The 26,260-nt window shown below is 38.9% G+C and overlaps 1 protein-coding gene across 1 annotated transcript in view; it reads right to left on the reverse strand.

Annotated features, from left to right (window-relative positions):
* Positions 1-851: 851 nt before the first annotated feature.
* Positions 852-26,260, reverse strand: part of TSNAX (translin associated factor X) — a 32,709-nt gene continuing 7,300 nt past the window's right edge. The window contains exons 2-8 of the mRNA XM_035899689.1: positions 25,970-26,166; positions 25,147-25,177; positions 24,154-24,261; positions 20,785-20,899; positions 18,998-19,128; positions 4,343-4,470; positions 852-2,647 (exon numbers count right to left, since the gene is read on the reverse strand). Of these exons, the coding sequence (XP_035755582.1) occupies positions 2,273-2,647; positions 4,343-4,470; positions 18,998-19,128; positions 20,785-20,899; positions 24,154-24,261; positions 25,147-25,177; positions 25,970-26,166 (1,085 nt within the window). The 3' untranslated portion in view covers positions 852-2,272. The remainder of the gene's footprint in view (positions 2,648-4,342; positions 4,471-18,997; positions 19,129-20,784; positions 20,900-24,153; positions 24,262-25,146; positions 25,178-25,969; positions 26,167-26,260) is intronic.

Consider the following 26,260-nt stretch of genomic DNA (forward strand, 5'->3'; position numbering starts at 1 on the left):
TATTTTTTGAGAGAACCTCTAAAGACTGCAAGAAAAAAGTATGCTTCTTAGACATCTGTAATTTAAAAATAATGACTGACTGCACAAAAGCAGGAGCTGTTTGACTAAAGCGGTGGCCACTGCGTGCTCATTCCACAGCTAGAGGCAGAACATCACTCAGCCCAGCCCAGGCCAGCTCACCTCATCCCCTTTCCAACTGTGCCATGAAAATCTTTAAATTCCACCTCATAGCTGCTAGGACAGACAAGAGACAGACCTCTCTCTAATACCACACAACACCTCTAGTAACTACCCACTTTTGCTTCACAAACATACACTCAACATGCAATTACTTGCAGTAAATTTAGCTGCACCGAAGACACAGAACTATACTCCTACCTGCGTCAACTGAAATACTTACATGCATACATTTTGAGGGGGGATGGGAACCCAAAACATTCCTTATTAATAAGTATCCTTTCTTCTTTCCCTTCCTCCCATCAGAAAAAAAAAAAAACAGAGAAAAAAGCAAGGAGAGATGTAAAAATGTGGGTACCGCTGCAGATTTATTCCAGCGATAAACTCGTTTTGTCAGCTGAATCCTTTGCATTTTTTTAATTCAAGAGGATCACATGAAGCTTCTATCCTAACCAGTTTTTAGACTTCACAGAATAAAGTCAGGGAGAAAAAGAAAAGTGGTTCAGGATTAGAAAGTGCCCCTCAAAGTATGAATAAAGGAATGGAGTGAAATTTCCGAGTCAAGTCGTGCACAGTGGGAAACTCGCGCTGTTATTCACCACTGGGACCAACAGGCAAAAGGACCAACGTACAGGCAGTGACTGCTTTTCAGAATTTATTGTAAAAAATAGTATTAAACAATAGGAAAAAAAGCTACTCCTTGTTCAACCCACCACATATTGCTTTATATGGAAACAATAGAAAAAATGTGACAGAACTGTATTTACCCATTCCTATGCATATATCAGATGATCCCAGCTACTCAGGACATGCTCATGGGAAAAATATTGGCAGTATCACAGCATATGGAAGTGGAAATAAAAAACATGCAGTATTTTCAATTGCAGTTGGGAGGCCTGTTTCCTGGAGTCTAAAGATCATGTTGTTTTATCTGTTTTCCTTTAGCATAATGTACATTATCAGACTTTCATAACTCCAGACACCGGCAGAAAGCCCTGATTTTTTGCCAATGGTGACATACCCACCTCAAAGATAAATGTGGAAGTCAGAATGCCTGCCTTATTTCTGTTTGCAATTTCCTTTCCATAGGAACATGTACATGATATAGTTCCTGCTAACAGACATTGAAAGCTTGGCAAGCCTTTTTTCATTAATACCAGTTCAACCCCACTGGAGGTCCTCAGGGCAGCACAAACAATGGAGGACAGACTTCCAACGCCACACTGCATTTGTTTTGGCCAAAACCTGCTTGTCCTAACATCAAATTATTCATGTTAAGCATGCTTGGTAGGTCTTCTGCTTTTGTCTACAAACAGAAAGATGTCAGATTCTGCATTAAACTGCATTACAAAAAATGTAAACCAATACATTCTGCAATATTTTTTTTGTGGATTTTCTAGCTCATGTCAAAACTGTGAAGTACCAGTGTTAACTTAGAGCTCAATTTAAATGGAGGCCCAAAATAATGAGTGCACAGTAGTATCTACCTGCTGTAATTAGCTCCATTATCAATTGGTGAAAAGTTGACTTAGCTTCAGTTTCATGCTCAAAAGCATTAATCAGAGAAAACTTAAGTTACATGGCACCTTTGAGACCACCTCAGTTCCAGGTCAAGGGATGAATTTACACATATACGGGTGCATTGTTTTAGGTATGTCATGAGTATAGAACCCAAATACGCAGAAAACAGGGGTCAGCAGACACCTCTGGATAATGCTAAATAACAGTACCTAACCATTTCTTTCCCACTGCTGTGCTTGCTGAAAACTGCTAACAGCAACCACAACAGTTTGAGGTGACTCACACAACTGACAGTCACCGGTGTAGAGCACAGGGGAAATTTTGGCCATCCTGAAAGAAGATACAATGGACCAATACAGGAAATTTCATACCAAGAGGACAAAGTCAAACATTTGTTGTCTTGCACATAATAAAAAGTATTTTTGGTTACAAATCACCACTGCAAACAATCTTCTCATAGATAAAACTAAAAATGTCTCTACCTAAAAAGCTTTAGGAAGGGTCAAAACCCCACAAACCATAACTAAAATCTTTCTCTCAAGTCCTCTTCCTGAGTTGCGACAGTCTCCTTATTTTAAGAAAGACCCTCCTCCTGGTCAATCAGTTCTGTTTTGGTGGAGAACACATCAGCCAGCATGTGCTTTGGGATTTCAGATCCCCGTACTTTCAATGTGTAGCAGGCATTCTCTACTTTCGCCAGACTCTGTTTCAAGGTGTACAGCTTCTTAGATACTTCGTAAGGTCCAGTGTTGCCAATGAAAGTAAAACCATCATAAATCTGACGTAAGAACTGACTCAGTTCAAAAGGCGTGTCTATGTCCCCATTTCCGACACTGCTGATGCACAGCCGCATCAGCTCTCCGGTTAGATCAGCCACTCCCAGCAGGTAATCTACAGGTGTTACCTTCAGGCTCCAAGTGTGTGGTTGTTTATCATGGGAATTGGAGGTCTGACAACAGAACAGAGAAAGTCCGGTACGAAGAACTATGAAAAAGCAGTCTATAATGGTTCAAATACACACACTAACTTATCTAACATAACTGGTAATTAAAAACATCCCAGAAAATTAAATTACATGGCACTTCCACACAGTCTTACTTCAGAAGTACTAATTTCCTTCCAGCATACCAGAAGGTAAGAAAGCATCATTTCCACTGGAGATGTGACTTCCATTCTAGCAAGCGTGATAAACATACCCTGCTTCTACCACCTCTATTTGCAAACAGAATTAACACATCTTTGTAGCAACATTTATTTGCAGTTGTTTGGGGGTTTTTTGACTCATTGAACTCAGCCTAATAGATTCAAATTTTTCCTAAATGGTCTGTCTAAAGCTACCAAAGCAACCAAGAATCAAAAAGTCTGCATTATGAAAACAAATCATACCATTTTGTAATAGTATCTTGAATTTCAAAATACATTTTCTAAAATAATCTGATAGCTATAGTTCTCTCAGATCCATTTTGTATCAACTGAACTCATTAAAATAGCTAAAAAAATACTTCACAAAGAAAACTCAACACAAAGTTACAAGTTTGTTCCTATAGCCAAGTTTCCAATATTTTTTATTGCCAAAATACTGGTAACATGGGAGACAACACAGGTTTCTCTCTGTTCTCTTGCTCCTGTAACATGCTATTCACCCAAATTCACAAATCTGGTCAGAGGTGCGTATGCAGGGGTTAACAACATCACAATTTGTTAAAACAAGTGTGCCACAATGGGTTTGCCTCTGGTAAGAACAAATGAACTTAAGCTAAAAACTTGGCTTCTTTGCAAATATCTTACCAAGAGATTGAAGAAAGAATAAAAACTGCTTTACAGCAGAATCTCTTCAAGAGAAGCAGACTCAGGAATTTAGCTAAAGCAGCAGTGCTGTGCATTACTGTACACTGCACGTGCACTGTATGTGCATTTAGGTGTGTTACTACAAAATTGTCTTTTGTCCCCTGTCAACAATCAAACCGTACCCAGTTTACTGTGGTCAGTGGCAGCAGTTTATCCCTATGCAACAAGTTCTATTTAGGGCAGAGTAGGAGTATGGGCAAGTCAAGAAACAGCAGATATGGTATTGGGGCTAAGGTACGATGGGACACAAGCTTGCCCTCTGAAGGGAAGCATCAAGGTCAATTCCAGGGAAGTTACGAGTGACCAAGCTAAGCCCCAGGCAGTGCATGTTAACAGAAGCTGAATACAGTGCCTCCCTCCTGTGACCAGTTCAGTACCAGCAGTCAGATTTCATTCATGAGGTTCATCCTGCCTTGGATTCGTTTGTCTCCGCCATCTTTTGGTACATCACTATACACCAGTAGGCCTTACAGGCAGTCACGGCCATTAAAAATCCTTCCTCTACATTTGTTTGCCAGTATTTCACTATCCTGCATCTTTCCCCTCCCAGAAGGAGTTCAGTTTGCTCTGAATAAAAAGGGCGTGAAATTCATAAACTTGTATCCCATGGATTTAGTTTACTATTTGTCAGAATAAAAAGCACATTTTGAACAAGTGAGTTAAAGCCCACATGTGTATCTAATACCATTCCACTAACTGGCCTTATTTAATCACATGCCAAAAATGTGACTAAGCCTACTCATTGCATTTCCATCCCAAAAAGATGTTTGTCACATGAGAAAAGAAAAACTTTTACCATGTTTGTCGTTTCTTCTCTGTCTTCTGCTGTGAATATCAGCTGTTTGTTGATCTCTTCAACACTTATCAAAGATCGTGTTTTGATAAAATATTGAAATGAGACTGCCTCAACATATTCTTGAAGTCCTGCAAAAACAGCAGAAGAATTAAACTAATGATTCAAGCTTTCCAGCAATGATCCATGCTCACAATTATTTATTTTCTTTTGGAAATATTTAAGTGAGACTATTCTAAGGTTACTAGCAAAAAGTGAAAACTAAGATAATCCAGAAATAACACTAAAACACAACTTAACAGCATGCTTCTGAAGTACAAAAACCAAACTAAGAACACAGTAAACATTTTCAAGTTTTTACTCCAACTGCATTTTTCATTCAGAACCTTCTGTAATATTGGTATAAAGCATCATGCTACTCTCAGAAACTTACCGAACAGCAGCTCCCAATAACGTCCCTCAGGGGTCCATATTGGGACCAGTACTGTTTAATATCTCCATCGATGACATAGACAGCGAGATTGAGTGCACCCTCAGCAAGTTTGCAGATGACACCAAACTGAGTGGTGTGGTTGACATGTCTGAGGGACAGGATGCCATCCAGAGGGACCTGGGCCCGTGTGAACCTCATGAGGTTCAGCAAGGGCAAGTGCAAGGTCCTGTGCCTGGGTCAGGGCAACCCCCGGTATCAATACAGGCTGGGGCATGAAGGGATTGAGAGCAGCCTTGCCGAGAGGGACTTGGGGATATTGGTGGTTGAAAAGCTGGACATGAGCCAGCAATGTGTGCTGGCAGCCCCGAAGGAAAAGTAGCGTGGCCAGCAGGTCAACGGAGGTGATTCTGCCCCTCTGCTCTGGTGAGACCCCACCTGGAGTACTGAGTCCAGCTCTGGAGCCCTCAGCACAAGACAGACATGGACCTGTTGGAGGTCCAGTGGAGGGCCGTGAAGATGATCCGAGGGCTGCAGCACCTCTCCTGTGAGGAAAGGCTGAGAGAGCTGGGGTTGTTCAGCCTGGAGAAGAGAATGCTGCGGGGAGACGCGATTGCGGCCTTTCAGTACTTAAAGGGGGCTTATAAGAAAGATGGGGACAAACTTTTTAGCAGGGCCTGTAGCAGTAGGACAAGAGGTAATGGTTTTAACTAAGAGTGTAGATTCAGATTAGGTATAAGGAAGAAATTGTTTATGATGAGGGTGGTGAAACACTGGAACGGGTTGCCCAGAGAGGTGGTAGATGCACTGGAAACATTCAAGGCCAGGTTGGATGAGGCTCTGAGCAACCTGATCAAATTGAAGATGCCCCTGTTCATTGCAGGGGGGTTGGACTAGATGACCTTTAAAGGTCCCTTCCAACCCAAACCATTCTTTTGATAATGGAGCTTTTAGAATATGGCATTTGTACAATGGAGAGTGCAGATCAGTATTTCACAAGTTCACAAAGACACAGGACACAATGCAGAGAAAAAGACTGCAGATAAATCTGAGCAAGGCAGCTCATCTACACACAAAAAAAAAGTTTCCTTTGTTTCATCTTATTAGCAATAGTAAATACTTGTTTAAAACTGAATATCCCACTTCTCTGTTTTGTGAGAATTAGTGAACAGGCTTCTTAAAACATGCAGGCTAGGTAAAATTCATGTTCAGAACAAAGCATCTGTTATTACAAATCACAAAGTAAAAAAAAAAAAAAAAAAAAATCAGACAGGACTGTGATGTCCAACAAGAATATACTGAACAACAGCTCTATCCAAAAGAACTTATGCTCTAAAAACAAGGCATGCAAGGAGACAAAAGGAGTTGGTGTGCTGGCAAGGGAATAAAAGATGGGATAACAAATGTAGCTTGTACCAGATTTGTATGCCATCTGCAGCCACCTGCCACAATTACCTCTTGCTACCTACTTAGCAGATGGTGATTTTCTGTACACATTATAGCGAAGGTGAGATCGGAAAAAGAGCTTGAATGTTCAGACAGCCATTTCACAGGTTCTGACAGTTTTTCCCCATGTGCAGAGAGCAGATTTGGGGAAAGCATGTGGGAAAAGTTCGTAAGCAGAAAGCCAAAGTTGGCACTGTTGGTGGAAAAAAAGCAGAAACAAACCGGGAACAAACAGCCATGACAGGACTAAGCTAAAAAAAGTTTTGAAGACAGAATCAATGCATGTTTATATCTGACCTATGGACAGAGAAAGCGCCAAAGGAAGATGCTAAAGGAATGGACTATACCATGACCTAGCAGAGCCATTCTGAGCCATTTTACGGGCATGGTTTCACTTCAAGAGAAGCAAAGCAGTGACACACTGCTGCATCATGCTGCAAGAGGGCCAGGATTTAGACAGTAGTTTTGCCAGTGCATAAGAAAATGTGGAGATACCCAAAGGTACCAGAAGTAGAAACCTGTTTCCATTAGAATTATCTTAAAATCCTCAGCTGACCTCTACAGGGCCAGGACCTCAGCCTACAGAGATATGCAGGAAGCAGCAAACTTAAGACTTCATCTGGATCAAAGAAAGTCTAAATCAAAAAGAAAATAACATAGATTTGAATAACAGATGAGGGTGGAAATACCCCCGAAAACCCAGAGGTAACCTCAAGGGAAAATTCAATTTTAGAAGGCTTTCCACATTACAACCACAAAAGCGTGATGAGTGACCTGCATTTTTTCCTTTTAAAAATATATTTGCAAGGTGAGCAGAGGTAATTGAGGAAGGCAATTCACCCTTCATGCAGCAGTGGGAAAAGCAGAATAAACATCCAGCAACCAAAGCCACACTCAGCATTGCTGTTCACAAATCAGAACACACACAGAGAGCTGCAAGGCCAATTAAATACAATAATGTAATCAACTGAATTCAAGTAAAACATTCTGGGCACAAGTAATAGAATACTAGATAAAAGCTACTCAGGATCATCTAAGATAAATAACCTCAGAAGTTGTAAAGAGGTAGATTTCATCACCCATTCTTTTCCTGACTTATCATCTCATGTAACACAGACAGTAATTTATTATGAAACTTTGGCTTTTTCTGTGGATAAGCTGTAAGCTACCAGATACAGCAGCATTTAACATGACAACATCTGTGAGAAAATGTCTCTGCTATCTGTGGAGAAGACTATCATGTATGAAGAATCATCTTGGCATTTTCCCAGGTTCTCAGAGAGATCAAATCAGCTCTCTCACTTTTTGGTAAATAGTTTTCTCGATCAGTCATAACTTTCAGTTTCAGCTCACTCTGCTTTACCACTCCTCCAGAAACGTTTTGCCCTTTTCCAGGATAGGTGTTTGGGCTTCTCCATTCATTTATTTTTACGTATTGTTTTATATAGGCATACTTATATGTATGTATACACACACACACATTTTTGCTTCCTCCTGCCGTCCTACCCTAGCTGACATGTTCCACTCTTCTCGCTCCTTCTGTTTAACGCCACCATGTGACTGTTGCACACACAGACTGTTCTGTCATTTACTGTCACCTTTTCACAATTACAGAATCTCTCTCTCACTATTTACAAGTAAGCCTTACAAAACCTCATTTAAAGTTGTTACCACTACAAATAAACTGGTAACAAATCATGGTAACAACTACTTTGCAAAAAATATCCATATTTGCCTTTTTTTTTTCTTTTTAAAGTCCTTCTCCAGATGTAGCTACAACATGACACTTCAATGACCCAAGCCCCTGAAATAAGGTGTTTCCATGGGCAGGTAGGAGGATGTCTGAGCATGTTATGTTTTAGCTTAATGATAGGACATCCGCTATTTTCAGCAAATAATCCCCAAGGTGAAAAACCCCATCCCATTTCACTACGCCATCCAACAATACCTTTCCCCTTACGCTCTTGTTTTGGATTTATTCCAAAACTGGCTTATTTACGGATTATGCTGCCAGTAATGGAACAGTTTGTAATACTGCCTTTTATTAATTTTTTTTTCCTAGAACGTGGACTGAAAATCCCAATTAAAAGCACTGTATTATTTCTACTAGCACTTCTTAAAATTACAGATGTAAGCTAACAAAATGCTTAAGTATTTTGGTATGTTATTACATTTACTCTATACAAATACCTTGTACTAGTGACAAGTTACAGTGACACAGTATAACAGCTTCCTTCCAGATTTTGAAAATTTATTTTCTATGTAAGAACTAGAAAGTTGCAGAGATATCTTCTGAGCACATATTATCTACAAAGGAGATTTTGTGCCTGAAAGTTTGTGCGTTTTGCCAGCTGTATCAGCTGATATTCAAGGCATTTATCCTTATCTAGATACGCAGGCTCTGAAAAAGAATTGTTAAGCAGTTTCTCTAAGAAGCTAAGCAAGAAATCAGGTTTCTTAAAAAAAAACCAGGTCATTGGAACACTCAATCCAAGAGTCAAATGAATGCATAACGGGTAGGAAAAGATAGTTCTATTGAAAAAATGAGCGAAGAATAGAAATTCCTTAACTGCAGGAGTCAGGCTAAGGTAAACAGAATCTAATTCCACCCGAGTTGTACATGCATGCATGCACGGAAGTTTTAACCCAGAATGATAGATCAAAAAAAGAGGTGAAAGTTTCCTCCTAAAATTTTGTTTACTTCATTTCCTCCTTTAAGTATCTGTTCAACAGTTAAAAAAAGAGGTTAAAATGGATTTTATGCCTCTCAGTTCTTAAGGTTAGCAATGCCAATGCTACCTGCCATCTTCTGAAGCAAGCTCCTTCTCTCCCTATTTCTTCGGAAACTCATTTTCCTGCTATCCTTTTATCCTCCTCCTTTCCTCTTTCTCTGTATCTTTTTGCTCACAGAGCTGCCTGTGCTGACGGTTAGGACACAAGCAGATGATAGCCTGTGTTCTCTTACCCAGCTCCTCCCCTAAAGCGTGCAGCAAGAACCACAGGCCAATAGCAGCCACTTGAAAGACGGTAGGAAAATATACACAGCAAGTTTTTTCCAGGATCACTGTATGAAGGGTGGGGCACATTATTTACAGTCCGAGTCATGTGAAACTACCTACTTACAAATTCATTACAAAATCAAAACAGCACAGGTCTACCTTATCATCATCTTTATGCTGGCAAGTTACATTCTCATAAAAAAAAAAAAAAAACACAAACAAAAACTCAAAAAAAAATCCCACTGCACACAACCACCCACAACCCAGAAAAAAAAAAAAAAAAAAAAAAAAAAAAAAAGAGTCATATTGTTCTGGAAATCCCAAACACAGAAAAACCCAAGTTAAACTGGAGAGGCCTTATTACTAAACTCTGCTGAGAGCAGATGTAATATACATTACTTAAAGAACCCAATTCTACAGGCATATTGATCAATGAAGGGGAGAAGTGGTGAAATAAGCAAATAATTAACCAGGTGCATCAGCTGAAACAAGTACAAGCAATACATTTTAACGTATTAATACACAAATGAATTCATTTGCTTCAGAGTCAGCATCTTATTAAGATGAAACTGACAATTCACACCTCAATCTTCTCCATTTAAGTTCACTGCAAACTTGGCAATGATTCCTTAGATTCACAGGTCTCTTTCCACACGCAAGTGACAAAACCCTAAGTAATTAAACTAAAACTGAGGCTGTGAAACAATCCAACTGTTTGTTGATTGTGAGCATGAAGTCACTGTTAATTTTATAACAGATTGTGAGCATGAAGTCACTGTTAATTTTATAACAGTATACCGAAGGAGCGTAAGGCCAGCTATCCTCAGAGACAGGCATGCTCTGGACATCCTGTTGTGAAAATGGCTTAAAAGAATAATTCCACTCAGGGATGGATTTTATAAAATGGGACTAACTAACAAATAAAAATAAAAGCACTAGAACAAATATCCATAAAAGCTTACAAATTTGGGGAAAAAAAATCTGTTTCTATTCACTGAGTAATACTTCAAAAGCTGAGTCATTATGGCAAGTAGGGCTACAAGTGGTCTGAATTTTGAAGGAAACTGGAGGGAGAAAAAACACAGCTAAGTCCTCATCCACATAAACAAACTGCTCCATTTTATCAATCCAATTTTGAAATTAGTAATCAGGACAAATCCAGATATGAATACTTGTCAGAAAAACTTATTTTAAATAACCTTGAATGGATTACTAATGGAATATAAATAAAGAATGTATATTACATCTAGCAGTGATTTTTCTGAACTGGTTTATTATTATCTCAATAATTAAATTGATGTAAATTTCTCATATTAAGCACTGAATGCTTTGTTGATTAGTCAATTGCTACTTGACAGATCTATGACCACCAAGAAGTTCTGTTCCCTTCTAGCAGCATGTGCTGAAGTGATGTATTTCAGATACTGAAGTGTTAACATTGTTTGCACTTTGTTTAAAGTTGAATACACACCAGCTTTATGGAAAAGGTAATCCCAGGATTGGTCTGTTTTCCCAATAACTACAGAAACAAATATAGGGTCCCTATTTAATAGGCACAGGTGCCTGTGAGAGTAAAATTATTTCCCCAAACAGGCACAAAAACCCTGCAAAGAACTGCAAAGAATATTTTAATCTCTCGTTGCAGAGAAGAGTTTAATCAAGCCTTGTTGTTACTGTTATTAGAAATACGTGTGCATATGACAAATGCTAGGTTTTTTACAGATGACTCATCATGGATGAGAAATTCCCAAGCTTTCATTTTGCTCCTACTTGAAGACCTGAGGGATGCACCATGATTACTTTTGTAGCCAAGTTTTTTTCTGAAGGTTTTTTTTTTATCCCCCCCCAATGTAGTAATTGTGAAGAACAGCCAGTGTTCTAAACGAGTTCTTAAAAAACAAACAAAAAAACCCCAAACTATTCCTGTGACAAGTAGTCTTCCTGATCTCTTTGCCTACCTCCAATTGCCTTGATAATTGATATAGAGTCTTAAAAGGCATTCAGTTAAATGGCAAATTTTACATTACTAACAGCCTTGAGGGCAAGCGTTCAAGATATCAAAGAAAGGAAGCTCTGACTCAGCCAGGATGTTCAATGATCAAAGAAGGAAGAGCACCTAACACAACACAGCTTATTCAGTTCAGACCCCAGTGAAAGTTCTCCTCAAGGTGATATTGTTTCCACACAACAGCCCCAACTCACCAGTGCGTCAGAAATACCAATGGTGGACATTTATCCTCATAAATATAGATCTGCTGAGATGGTAAAACAGGTACATCACCACTCACCAATCCCTATTTCTCACTGCAAAACAAAAAACTAATCACGATGTGCTATACTAGCTGTTTCCTGGAATGGAGTTCCTCTATGACACATTCTCCTATGTGATTTTAAACAAACAAACAAAAAAGGTTCATAGATTTTTCTTGGTCTTCTCTCATGTTCCACCTGCACTTGGATCCTGTAAAGCCTGGAGAGCTCTGGTCTGTGAATTACTGATGTTAACAGCTGCAGGGCTGAAAAAAATTCCTCAGCCAGAGCACAAGGTCTCCTCCATTTGCTAGCTATGAAACTGAATTAAGAGACAAACAATGTCACTGGTTTCAGATTGTCATGTAAATAACTGCAGTATTTGCCATAATAATACTTCAGGACAGTTAGGTCTTAAGTTAGAACTAGGAAAGGACAATCTTTATTTGGCCCGATCCACAGCACACGTCTTTCAAAGACTGTATATAGCTTCTCTTTTGGACTTATGCTTCAGGGATCAGCTGGTAATCAATGCTCACGTAGTGCATGCCCTGTTTGGTCATGTCTGAATTTACATTCATTTTCCCAGGTTTGTTTTAAGTTCTTGTGTATGGACATACAAAACCTGCAGCAGAAAGTAAAAACTGAGAGGCTTTGCAGTTGCTGATTTTTCACTTTCCCTGGAAGAACCTAGAAAAAAAGGCACGAACCAGAAATAATCAAAGGGTAGTACAATGCAACAAGCTGAATGTATCAAGTTTCAAATAAGCAACTTGCAGGGTGAAGAAAATCCATTTGACAAAGTTTGTTGGCACACTTGGTGCTTGTGCTCAGAGAAACAGAGAAAGTAACAAAACAGAGAAACAAAGAAATTAACATAATTATATCAGATAAATATTAGCTTATTCACTGCAAATTCCGTTAATTTTCCAGTATAATCAGGAAACTTTTGTTTCCATTTCTGGCATTTTACCTCTCACCCACAACAGCAAAGAGATGAACTTTAATTCTTCAGTTACATCCTGTTCCTGTGTTATTATGTTTTCCCACCATCTTGCAGAAACCTGATTGCTTCCTTCATGGATGGCTTTCCTTTCAAGTTTTAGACATATTCAAGTCTTTTCCTGGGTGAGATGTTTGCAATTCATGATAGCTTCCTCACGCAGTAAAAAAGCTTTTCCTTTCTATCACCAACCTATGATTAAATACGCCACCTATTTTTATTAGTTTTTAGACTTTCCTAGGAAGAAAAAAATGACCTGCTTCTACTGTTCCTGATGTGCAAAATAGTTCTTTATCTTAGCATTATTTCAGAAATACATAGGTGTATACAAATAGAAAGGTAGCTAGCACAGCTTGAGTATGAGATGCTCCTTCCATATTATGAGTGAAAAAGTTAAGAACAAAAAAAGGCACGTAACACAGAAATCATTACATGGATAGTTCCTTTAGTTTGTGTTCTAATCAGAATCCTTCAATACCAAAAAAACCCAGTATTACTTAAATAATCAGTAATCGAAATCTGGCCCGGTTGGACAGACCTCACTCATCTCCATAGCATTTCTTACAGCATCGTGTCTAGTGGTCCTACATACTGCAGTTAAAAAATGTTTTTTTAGCACAATTAAAGTATTTCCTTTTCACCCTCGCAGACTTAACTGACTTTGTCCAATCCAGCAATGTAGTTTGTTGCAGTATGATTATACACCTAAAGTGACTCTAAATGGCAGAAGGCGGGAGACAGAAATAAGCTCCATTATTATCATTCTCTCAGAACACAAATAGCGCCTGCACAAGATAAATTATGTGTTAGACTGCGTCAATGTTGAACTTTTACACAGAATTTCCCGCATCGCCGTCAGCAGGAGCAGGCACAGAGCAATAGTTTTGACAAGGTGCTGACATTTTACAGCCTCGTCATCTAATCCTATTGAGAGCAAGTGCAGACATGATAAAGAGCTAATGAGCTTCCCTGTGCACACCACTCCACTCACCACTGCTGCTAGCACAGGCACACGGCAAACAGAAAGGTCAGCCAGCCATGCTCTAGTCGCATCTACTATCATCACTCTATGCCACGCTACTGAAGAAATCCCCAGAAGAATTATGGGCTTCTCATTCCATATTTTGTCTTATGTATGGCTATCAGCTGCGAAGATAGTACCACACTTACACTTGCTCCTAGCAGAATCTAATGACCTCATTGTAAAAACATCAACACGTAGTTAAAACTATCACCCCCAGAGGTTTTTCAGTCAAACCACCCTACAGAAAATAGTTTAACACCTCAAAAGCCTTACAATTCTCTCACACAGCCTTACTGTTAAGGGACAAAAAAAATTGAGTAAGTCTTCAAATAGCTAGAGATTTAACAAAATCATGTTAAAAAGGTACTCCATTCAATCCCACACAATGCCAACCTATCAAGCAACTCTTAGTTTCCCTCTGCAACTACAAAAGTTTTGCATTTATGCAGAATAGATTTAGAACATGCTTAGAATAATTCCATAAATCCTAACATGTTGTTGAGCACCGTCTTTCTTGTCTTTAAGGCTTGTGCAGGTCTTTCCTGTATACTATTGATATTGTCCTTAGTATAGAGTTAAAAAAATATATATAAAAAAACCCAAACACACATATATACCTGTATAAAAACCTGAAAAAGTTTTTCCCCCTTCATAAATTCATACAATCTTTTTCAGTCCATTTCTTGCAGTGTCTTACAATAATTTTAAAGAAACAGTACACATTTCCTCTCAGGATATATAAGGTATACACTGCAAAGTAGGGCAAAGGAGCAGGAATTCTATACTACAAATAGTAAAGCTTTAAAAATATCAACAAAGCAGAACATTCTAACATAACAAATGAAGAGCTCTACATTAAAAAAAGACTTCATTATTTCAGTATCTCTTTGTTTGCTTGTTTAATCATCCCCTGGGACAATCTGTACTGTTAAGAAACGTGTAGAAAACAGTCATCAGTTTTTGTTGTTGTTCAATTAGTGCTATACTCAGTGTTTGAGCTCATGCAAGTGTCCTTTGGGGAAACGTCCTGCGTGCCGTTAGCACTATTCTTAATGAGGGAAAGCATGAAACTCCTTTAGTGCTCTGCCAGAATTGTTTTATCTTCAAGTCAAAAGAACAACTGCTTGGAGTAACCCCAAAAAAAGCATTTAACAATTACAAGTGGCAAACAATATTCCCAAGCATTATACTCATAGTGCTCTTCTATTTATAGGCTAACAGCTATTATACTGAATAAAATATGTATTAGGCAGCTTTATTATGCAGACAGCCATGATTCTCCAGTAAAGGCTGCTAGGATGGTTTCCATTATAAGCCCAGTTTTAATCCTTTTTACTCTTTCTGTGAGAGGTAGGGTGGGGAACAGGAGGATGTTTCATGTTTGGTTTCAAGACAAAGGAGAATATTTTTAGGAAGTCTGAGGTTAATTGGACATGCTGCTTTTGAGATATGGGACACAGACGTTTCTTTATTCTTTTTGAAGAAAAAGGCAGCTTAATGGAAATGGTTTTGTTCATAAAAAGCTTTTTAACTAGTTCTCCAGAATTTCTTTAAAATACAAAATCAGAATTGAAAACTAGGTAAAAGGAAGGTCAAGACTCTAGGAAATACATAAAGACAAAAGATCTAGCACTTTTCCTAGCTACATTTATTTTTGAAAAGGCATGCAAGCTTTTTCCACTGCAAATAAAGCAAAGCAGCAATTAAAGAACACTAGTCTTAAAAACAAAACTAAAAGCAACATTCTTAACTCCTATCACTGTTTCCCTCCCAATTACAGTTCTTCATAAACAGTGGGGGGCAGGGGGAATAAAGCACTCCCTCCCACAGTTGCTCTTTATCTAACTGTTCCCTCATTCTTCATGTCTCTAGGTTTTCTATCTCAGCTTCATAATCATGATATCAAGCATCTTCACATCTCTGAGACCTCCTTGATCCTAGCTTCAGCACATTCAGGATCTACAAGTCTTTATGCCTGCATATTCCTTTATTCGCTATCCCAATGACTAACTGGAGAGCGGAGGATTTAATGAACAAGGTAAGAGTAAAGCTCTGGCTAGAAGTTTGTATTTTGTACTTGTCATACACACAAGCTCATTTAAACAATGCCTAAAAGCATTCCTTGTCTTCCCAGTGACACATGCGTATGTACTAACGTGCTCCCTTACAAACATGCACAACAGACACCATCTGGCACAAATTCACCTCACAGAGGAGCATCGCGTAGAAGAGCTAGAATTTAAGTAGATGCTGCTGATGACCTACAGCAATGGAATAAAGGCAACTTATTTCAGCTGGATTTTATATAAAGTCTTCTTAATGAGGCAAGAACTACCTAATTACAGAAAGAATGGGGAGCTCTCAGGGCCAGGCAGTATTATATGACTGATGAGACTCCACAGACTTGCCACTTACTCATGTCACCTGAAGAGAGGAAAAACGTAGAAGTACAGCCATTCCCAGTTCTAACTCCAGAAATGCAATTTGGGGGCTGCGTATTTCTATCTTTCAGTTCTGTCCACAAAACCACAAAGTTCAGGCATTTGTTTGAGAGAACACACACCCGATTGCTGGAAAGATGGAACAGCAGAGTCTACTTCTCCCCACCCTTACTATTTAGTGTACTAATACCTCTTTACTATCCTTTCTTTTTACCTAGAGAGGTCAGTAAGATTCATTCTCTTAAGTTGTTTTAAGACCGTAGTAAGAAAATTCTTTAATTCTATGACAATCTCACTTCAAGTCCCATGCAAGTGTTAGGGATGTGCTGCTGTATATGTAACTGTGCAATTCTGGGCCTCAAGCATTTCAGAAGGGTGTGAAGGTCCTTGAATGCATCCAGAGGAGGGCAACAAAGCTGGTGGAAGGGTTGGAAAGTATGTCCTATAAGGAGCAGCTGAGGCATGCTCTCTACAGCTTCCTGAGGAGGGGAAGCGGAGAGGGAGGTGCTGAGCAAGAGCAGGTATCCAGGTATAGGAGGTGTGGGAATGGTTCAAAGCTGTGCCAGGGGAGGCTTAGACTGGACATGAGGAAGCATTTCCTTACCAAGAGGGTGGTCAGAGATTGGAACAAGCTTCCTAGAGAAGTGGTCAGTACCCCAAGCCTGTCAGTGTTGAAGAGGCATTTGGATAATGCCTTTAATAATGCTTTAACTGCTGGTCGGCCCTGAAGTGGTCAGGCAGTTGGACCAGATGATTGTTGTAGGTCTATTCTATTCTAAAGGCTTTGCAGCTGTGGCGGCATTGAGTCATCATACGCATGCAGTAGGCCCCTAACTTCCTCTATGAGAGGTCTGTAGTAATTTGGCCTGCTCTACAATGGACAAATACATCTTAGTCATTTTAAGAGGCTGAGACTTAAAACACTGGGGAAAAGTTTTAGAAATGCTGACTTGTTTCTGATAGCATATTCTCAGTTGTTTTCCCAGGAGTTTATTCAGGTCCATTTTGATATTAACAGATACACTTATGCAAGTCAGAAATTGATTATGCAGGAGAATCAGCATAGCTGACTGTGTACAAGTATTTACCAAATACACAAAGCAAACCTGAGCAGAATTTTTTTCATTAATATCTTTATTTTCAGGTTGCTATGGCTAGCTTAAGCTTGCATATCTTCCATAGAAAAAATGTACCTTTACAGATTGAAAAAGATGGATTTTTTAAAAACCAAAACCATTAATTTCTTTTTACTCAGAGGAGAGAATTTAGAAGTAGAAACCTAGCGTCTGGTTTGCTCACTTGCTTTATAAGACACGGGTGTACACAGAAGTTATCGTGTGATAAGTTTCCATATGTCTGCTATGTAGGCATACTCTATTATGTCTCAGATGAATGCAAGCTAATTCCAGGCAAGCTGCCCCTTAGTAAAAATAGAGGGAGGTATGCCTTTTCAAATTAACCCCCACAAAGCCACATACTAAGAGACAATTCAGGTGAGGCAGATGATGCAGGGTAACCGGTTGCCCCATAACAAGTTTGCTCCCATGGCAAGGTTGATAGCTTGTATCATGAGGTCTAAACAAAAGTCGGTGAGGTAGCAGACCTCAAAATGCTGCTGTTCTATAGATAGCATCATATGACTCACATGGGACTACAAACTTCAAGGGTTAGTCTGACAAGGTTTACAAGTCTCAATGAAGCTTTCAAACATTTTTGTTCGTAAAACCAAAAGCAAGGATTTTCAGCTTTTATAAGCAGTACTTAAAATGAAAAGCCAAACACATTTTCAGCATGTCAAGATACTCATAATACGTTTGGATTAGTATTGTTCACAGTTTGAGGTCATCTGTAGCGTCAAGAGTTTTGAATTATCTCATTACAGTACTAAGCTATAAGTAGCAGCAAAACACACACAGATTAAGTGGTTCTTTAAGAATAACTACTTATATTTAACTTGAACAATGCAATGTACCACAGGTAAGAGGACTGTGGAACTGAATTAGAGCCACTGAAGACCAGCACAGCAAGCTCCTTCTGGTTCAGAAGTGCCACACTGGGCTTTCACTTAAGAGCTGTCTCACTCCTAACAAATTTAAGTTTGTATAAGGCATAAGTACAAGTTAACCTGTGCACTGTTTGTCTTGTAAATTACGTAGGTGTACTTGCTGCTGGTTGATCAACTCAATCCTACAGATGATTTGAAACAATTACATAATTCATGGCAAATCACTCAGCTCTCCTCAGCTGAAGAAGTCTTGCCTGAACAAGATATACAGGATTCCAATATGTTTAAAACAAGATTGATAAACACAAGATACTTTGTGTCATGACAGAGATGTCAAAGCAGCAGTTACACATTTTACTCATGTGCTGCCAGAACCAAGGCATAACAATTTTAGGTAAGATACAGATTGTCGGCAAAGATTCAGCAAAGAAATACGATCTGACAGCAAGAGTCATGAAAACACTAGGACTTAGTATCTCAAGGATGTTACTAAAGAGTGCTATTTACAGAGAAGAGCAGAAAAAAATGCAATTGAAACATATAAACTCTGATTCAATGCTTGTAACACAGAGGCAGAAGCACATTCTGAGACTTCAGAAGACAGAAAATGCTAATCTAAGGATTTTAATTCATGAACTTTATCATCTCAAAATGGGATCACTTCACAAGATAGTTGTTCCCGCTCTCCTCCCAGAAATTATAACCCTGCAGGTGGGGTAAATGAGCGTGTTGCACATACTCCTCTCAATCAGAGAAGACTAGCCAGTACGTTCATTAGAACTACTCCCAACTTCAGTTTAGGTCAGGGTCCCAAATTTTTCCAGTTGTAGTCTCTCACTTAAATCTTTGTTTAACTGCAATGATAAAATTACTGTAGGGCAACAACCTCTCTAATACCAGAGCTTACTTTGCTAACAACAAAGATTAATCTGAGACCTGATTTATAACCATAGAAATGAGACAAATTCAGACCTGTAGTGTGAGGAGGAACCACTGCTACATAAAGAGAAGCTGAGCTTAGTGCAAAATAGCATACTTTCCCTATTTTAAAATAATTTACCTGGAGATATAGCCCTGTGGAACTGATACATGTCTTCTCCAATCAGTTCTTGTGCAACCTGCTTAATCTTCCGTCGGACAGCATCTAGCTTGACTTCAGATTCATTTAGTATTTCTTCCCCATTGGGAGCACTACAATCATAAAACAGAATCTGAAAGAGCAGCTTTCTGAACATACGCAAACAGTTAAAAAATATTACACTTTTTCTTTTACTAAACAATATATTTTCAGTGGCTTCAGGAAAAAGCAAAGCCAATATTGGAATGAGAAACAGTTTACCATCCATTGATACCTACTGCAGATTCTGAAATTCTGTATATTCTTGAAAATAATCCATCAGCCAAACACGGTTCTGGTAGCATGATGTTTATTCCAGACTAGAATTTTAATTATTGCTTAAGTAAAGAACAATGAGAAACATGTGCAAAGGCTTCAAAAAAGTATTCTCAAATACTCATGGTATTTGCAGAAGTCCTTCAACCTCTTAAAAAAAAAAATCAGTATCTTGCAATACATTACAGTGTTGCAAAATACAACACATGATCTACTACATGTGATTTTTTTTTTTTTTTTAGGAAGTTAGAGACTATGCTGTTCAGGAACAGCTGAAATATCTGATTCACAACGACAATATATACTTGGCATTTAAAGTTTAGTTTATCTAGTTTCCTTTAAACTTTCCCCTCCCCCACCCTCAAACAGTCTCTATGGTATATTAGTTTACAGTCTATTTAAGGGATTACTGATAGACTGGTCTCGAGAAAACATTAAAAGCAAACAGATTTCTGAAAGCCACAGTAATAGCAAAAAGCAAAGGAGAAGGAAATAAAAATACATCATGGAAAGCTTCCACGCACAAAACCAGGAACGTGTTACAAAACAGGAATCTAAAATTTGGAGTAAAGAGGAGTTTTTTGTTGTTGTTCTTTCCTCTACCAGTTCCCAGATACCTAGCCCGTGCAGTGGGAGTAGCTATTTACAGTCAAGGCTGCAGCGGTTACTAGAATTATCACAATGCCTCTTTGCAGAAGACCACCAAGTTAAAAAAGAGGACAACTTCATAATCCCTATTTATAACTGTTACTACCATGGTAACTATAAATAGTTACTTCTGCAGCAGAAATGCATTGATAGGTAACAAAAAATAAATTAAATTAAAAATAATAGGAACAGGGAGAGCTGTTACAAATGTAACATGTTAGACCAATGTTTGGCACATACAGTAAACATTTTATACAACAGGCTATGCAAAGCTTCAAATTTTCCTGTTATTCTTCTAGTTTGTCTGTGGCTTCCAAGGATTGCTTGAAAGGCTCATGAGAACACAAAACATATAGTAGCTCAAAACCCCACACAAAAGCCTCTTAGGCTGCAGTATGTACTGAAGTAAACAGAACCCAGGCCACCTCCTCTTTGCATTGATGACCTAGGGTGGGGCTGCAAAAACCAAAATGAAGTAACTGCAGAGGCAACTAACCTGAAGGAAGGGTGAATGCTCTTCTCTCCCAGCTTTCTGAAAGCTGGAAAGCTCTCATCTGCTCTTACACTCTATTACTCTGATCCTGTTTAATACATCAATAAAACCAACCGAGAAACCTGAACCAGCATCTTTTAATTCTCTAACGGGAGTGTACATTCATTAGCTCACATCCACCATAAAGGATGTTTATGGGAAGTTAATTAAATTCCACTCAACAGAACATTGCAGCTATTAATCACAAATACAGAGAACACTGCAAGGCGGCTTCTAGGTTTCTGTTAACACTTTCATACTCAATGTGACTCACCTGGTAAACCTGTGGAGCAGAAATATTGTTCTTTTGCTTTCAATAGTTATATCACGACTGAGCTTCACAAGCCGTTCATACTTATCATGCCTGGTGTCAAGCTCCAGCTGAAACGCTGCAGAGTCAATTGTTACAGTAACAAGCATAGTTATCACAGGTATACAGCGCAGGGGAAGAGCAGAGAGCCTGTGCTATACAGTAATGGCTTACAGGCCCCAGCCCCACCAGCCTTTTCCACGGGGTGCCTTTTCCCAAGGCGGGCAGCGCAGCTGCTCCTGCATGGGGCACAGCTGAGGAGGCCACCACTGCCTACCACCTGCCAGAGCTGCAAAATTCATCATTAATACTACTTTTGTTTAATAAGTCATCAACCCTGATGATGCTTTAAGGCAGCCCAAACAGTTTTAAGGCAAAATACATGTTTTAACTAGTAAAATCTATTCTGCAATACTGCTGTTCAGGAAACTGACTTAAAATTTCACCCAAACTCAGCAAGTTAAATTAAAAAAATAAAACCCTGTAATCATTACTAAGTAAGACTCACCAGCCTCTAAAACAAAACAAACAAACAAAAGGCATTTGACTCTTAAAAATGCACTGTTTAGTAAAAAGAAAGGTTGCATTTCACATCCCAACTAGACTCGGCCAAAAGTTAAATATTTAATATCCCCAAGAACTGGAAGTACTAAAGCAAAGTGAGATCAATTACTTAAAACAAAGAAGTTTTCTGACTTACTGATATAAATCCTCTCTGTTTAACTACAGTGAACACAGAAGAGAGAATGTATATCTGGTTATCACAGTCAAATATTATGAATGTTTCACAGCTACCATTAACATTTTATAGACCATTATTGCACTACATAAACCATTAATAGATACTTTTAAGAAATCTAACACATTCCCTGCATAACTGTCTGAGGTGTTAAAGTGTGCCAGAAGATGGTGAAAATAAGCTAAGAGGTTACATTTTTTAAAGGGTCTGACAAGTGAATATCCTTTGGAAAAGCTTGGCAGTTTGCTGGCAAGCAAAATTTAGATGATGCTACAAAAATAAACGCACTTTTCATTGCCCTGATAAAAATTTGGTTCCTCGTTATTTTGTTCTGTTCTTCCCAGTCTTCTTCTGAAACTCTAAGAAGTGTCACAGATGCTCCTACGGATCTTTTAAATCTCTTGCATGTCTGATTGTTGTGTCTCTTCCAAATTCTTAAAGTCCACCACTGAATTATCATCAAGAAGAAATTTTCCCTCAGATCATAGTGACAGGAACTTGAGGGAAGGTGACTGACACTTCACAGGATATGCCATATGTGGCATTTCTCATAACCATTTACAAATTTAATCTACCAGGAAATTCACCATTCTGAAGTTCTACAATATTAGCATATGCCTCAAATCTCTTCTGAACAGTTGTGGCTTTTAGACTTCTACATTAGATTTTAAACCTGTTAGGGACTATCAGGAAGTTGGTTTTTTTTTTGACCTGAAGCAAATCACGGACAAATACAGCAATCTTTAGCCTAAAAGGATGCAAGAAAACCTACTGTACCGTTGTTTAAAATTGCAAAGGATTAGAACTTAGGATTCTCCAGGCCAACACATCGAGACCACACAGCCATTTCCGCCATGTATTCCACTTTAATACCTAATCTATTACTGAAAGCAAAGACTCAGACTCTATTGATTTTGGTGGTGCAGAATCAGACCATTAAAAATGGCACTTAATAAATTTTAACCTTACAAACCAAGATACTGTCCACTCTCTAAATCACTGAGCTTGTCATATTTAAAATGTACTAAGCAAAAATGGTGTAACTGAATACTCCTTGGGTTTTGATTCATTATTATTGTAGAAAACAATTTTTCATTATTTTTTTAGAAATTTTTAGTGCCAACAGATGACTATGTCAATTTGAGTACAATGTTTTTCCAAAGAGCAAAATGTGTATAACCATTTAATTTCACACATTAAGTTGTTTCAATTGAGGCACCATTATAGAAATAGTGCGCCACTCCAGTTCACCTTACACAGCTTGCTCCATTATAAGCCATCTGTAGCACACCTTTTCTTAACGCTTGTGCCTGACACAGAGACAAAGACCACCAGTGTCTCCTTCCGGGGCTTATAAGCAATAGTGCAGTACAAAGAGCAGATATTTGAAAAGCTGAATAAACTGTGTCCCTTACATCCTTTCCGAAATTAACCAAATGCCGCTGACTGGATCTCATGGGAAAGGAGGGAAACAAACATTGTTTTGAATTTGAAATAACAGCAACCTTATGATAAACTGATACGCTTAAGGGTGAAAAATTGAAGCTGAAAGTACAGTTCCATTACGCAATTCAAGCACAAGTGTATGTACATTATTCAGTATAAAGGTTAAGTCAAAGGTCAAAGTTAATCATCTGCCAAGCTGACTTACACAGAAAAAAAGAAGTATCTGTTTTAAAGAAAGCAAGGAAATTATATGATGTTGAAGTGATCATCTATAACAGCCATGCAGCTCTTACTTCTTCACCCTCCTCAGCTTCATAAAAAATAGGTGGGAATGGGGAATATTTTACACCAGAAACTAATCCGTTCCATGTATCACATCTTCTTCCTTCTTTTGTCAAAGCTTCTCATTTCTGAAGCTCAACTTTGCCTTGTTAGGGTTTGTCTAATGAGAAAGTTCAACTAAATTTACTGGAGTTCAAATCTGGTTTTGTGCAAAATCCTATACAAACAATTTGGTTGGAGGGAAGTTTACAGTTGCTTATTTAAAGAAACTGAACTATAAGCTAATTTTAAAAAGGTACTCAAACTGAAATAAGTGTCTACATACAGGTCTATATTAGTTAGCTAAACTCTTATTTTTAAAAAGCATATGTATAAACAGCTACCGACTTGCAAATCAATGCATCCAGTTTTATACTGAAGTAGCTTGGTCATCTACGCACCAGAGCTAAAGGCAACAGTTAAGGGCCTTCTCAGTCTCCCCAAAGGTAGCCATCTCCTCCTCTTGCCCCTACGGCTCAGATTTTGCATTACACCTCTGCAGATCTTACAGTCTTCTGCCACCAAGGGGCCCGATCACCTTTTGTCTGGCTGAAAACTCATGCAGTTTGCGGGGTGGGGAGGGGGGACAGGAGGCAGGATGAAAAAGGGAGCAAGTCATGAGTTGGGTGAAACGTGAAATCCCATTCTCAGGACTTTATTGCGCATAAAGCAAAACACCAAGCTCTAGACGTATGTACCATGAGTCCAATTGTTTCAAGTTTCTCCTCCAGAGAAAGATGGTTTATTTCACCACTAAATACTTGTAATTTCCTAGCAATTTCTAGACCACATGCTTTCATAATCTGGGTTTTCAAATGCTTACTTACATTTAAAAGATGTCATTAAAGCTGAAGATGGATTAACATTCTCTTTTTCCTCTCTTCTTTGACCATGTGGAAAATTGTCATGTTTCCGTTTTCTGAACCCACCCGATCCTATTAATAGAAGATACACACACAAAAAAAAAAAATATTTAAAAATAAAATAGTTTTGCCAGTACATAAGCAACATCAGAATGCTGTCTTCATAGCATTCCTGACCATAGCCATATTTACAGAATAGAATAAGGTAACTGGATGAACCTTATTACCAACTGACATCATCTTCACATTAGCATGCCACTTTTTCCACCAGATTCCTAGTGAAAATAAGAAAAAAAATCCTACCAATTTCAATGCATGAGTGTGGTAGGATCCCAAGTCCTTTTTTTTTTTTTTTTTGGTAAGGTCTTCACACCTTTTTGTATTTCCTTTCTGTAAGGGAATGGCTGCATGGATGGAAATCCTTGTGTGAGCAAGGGCCTACAGGATCAGACCTTTTTTTTTTAAAATTATTTTAAATATTCAGTTTGGCAGGAAGCATTAAAACTACAAGTTTTTCATTACTATAATTGTTTGTCATGGGTCTTCAGTAATCAGAAAAAGCAGCAAGACATAATTTTAGGTAGACTACCATCACCCAGGTATAGCAGGTTTAGCTCCTACAGGGTAACATCTTAGGTCCTTACATTAACCAGTTTCTTCTCTTTTCACCCCGATATAACTGTTCCCTTCAACTGGCCTTATCTGCCTCTTCCTTAGCCTCCCTTTTCAAGCCCTCACCAGAACTCATCTCTTTTGGACTGTGTTTTACTACTGATTTACACTTTGTACTATTTCTTCCTTTTGTCCTTCCTTCACCTAGAACTCAGTCAGTTCGACTCATTGTGTCATTCATGTTTTAACCATTCCTCCCTCTTGCTACCTCCTTTTCGTGACAGCTGTATACTTTGTGTTCCTAACAGAGGCCAAAACTTGGCAAACTCTCACATACAAGCATACCTTTTTGAATATGTGGTGTTCTCTCAATTTCCTTAAAAGAAGAACAAAAGGAAGCTACTTAAAAGTTACAGATGAACACTAGATTTTAAAATGTTTCCGTTTAATTGTTTATTATCCCAAACCAAAACCAGAGGTGGGCGTAGTTACTTTCTAAAAGAGGGAACTGAAAATCATTTTTTCCTTCTTTTCTGTTAGGACATGAGTTCAGGGTTTTGTTTTTCCTGTAGCAGTTGAAACTGTTACAAACACAACCCCTGAAATAGTGCAGAGAATTAAACTCTCCGCAGTATTCCGAAAGATGGGAGCATCATAACGACCTACAGGAATAAACAGACCCTCCTCAAGTGGGGGCTGGGGGGAAGAAAGAGAGAGAGAGAAGAGGTTCCACTGAATAACCAACAACTCAAATATCAGAAAAACACAGACTACAATAACAGTAACTTAGCTTTAATTTAATTTAAAAAAAAAAAAAAAAAAAGATTATGAAAATCTGTGGCTGAGAGTCATCCTCTTAATGCAGCTCCCCTCCCCACCCCAAAATCTGTCTTTAATGCATTAACTTGTGTTGAGTAATAAGCAAGGCTATTTATACAAATACATCTGCTTATCTCCTGCAACTTCAACCCAAAGATGAGCAATGAAAAACAAAAAAAAAAAACCAAAAAAACCCCCAAAAAAGCAAACCAAAAAACAAACCAAAAAAACCCCAGAAATAAAAAAGCCAGCTCCCCTGTTGCAGAGCCTACCTTCTGGCTGAAGGGAGGGCCTGTGTGGCCGTCCAGGCTAACCCAACGCGCAGGCGGCAGAGCCAGGGCTGCGTTACGGAAAGGGGGTTACGGCTACAAGCGCTTCCCAGGCCTAACTCAGCTTTTGGCTGAGAGCAACCGCCCTTCTTGCCGCCAAGAACGAAGACTTCTACAAGCGCGTTCACAGACCCATCTGTGAAGCCCAAGGGAGAAGGCGGTAGCAGCTCTGCAGAAACGGCCGCGCTCAGGGCCAGGGCAGGGTTTAGTGACACGGCTGAAGGGAAGCACAGGTTCACGGAACCCCCTCCTAGCTGCGGGGCCTCCCCCCCGCCCCAACGCTCTCGCCACCTCCAACTCTTCACGGCCCT

The sequence above is a fragment of the Egretta garzetta genome, unplaced genomic scaffold, assembly GCF_000687185.1.
Source record: "Egretta garzetta isolate BGI_Z169 unplaced genomic scaffold, ASM68718v1 scaffold118, whole genome shotgun sequence".
Lineage (NCBI taxonomy): Eukaryota > Metazoa > Chordata > Aves > Pelecaniformes > Ardeidae > Egretta > Egretta garzetta.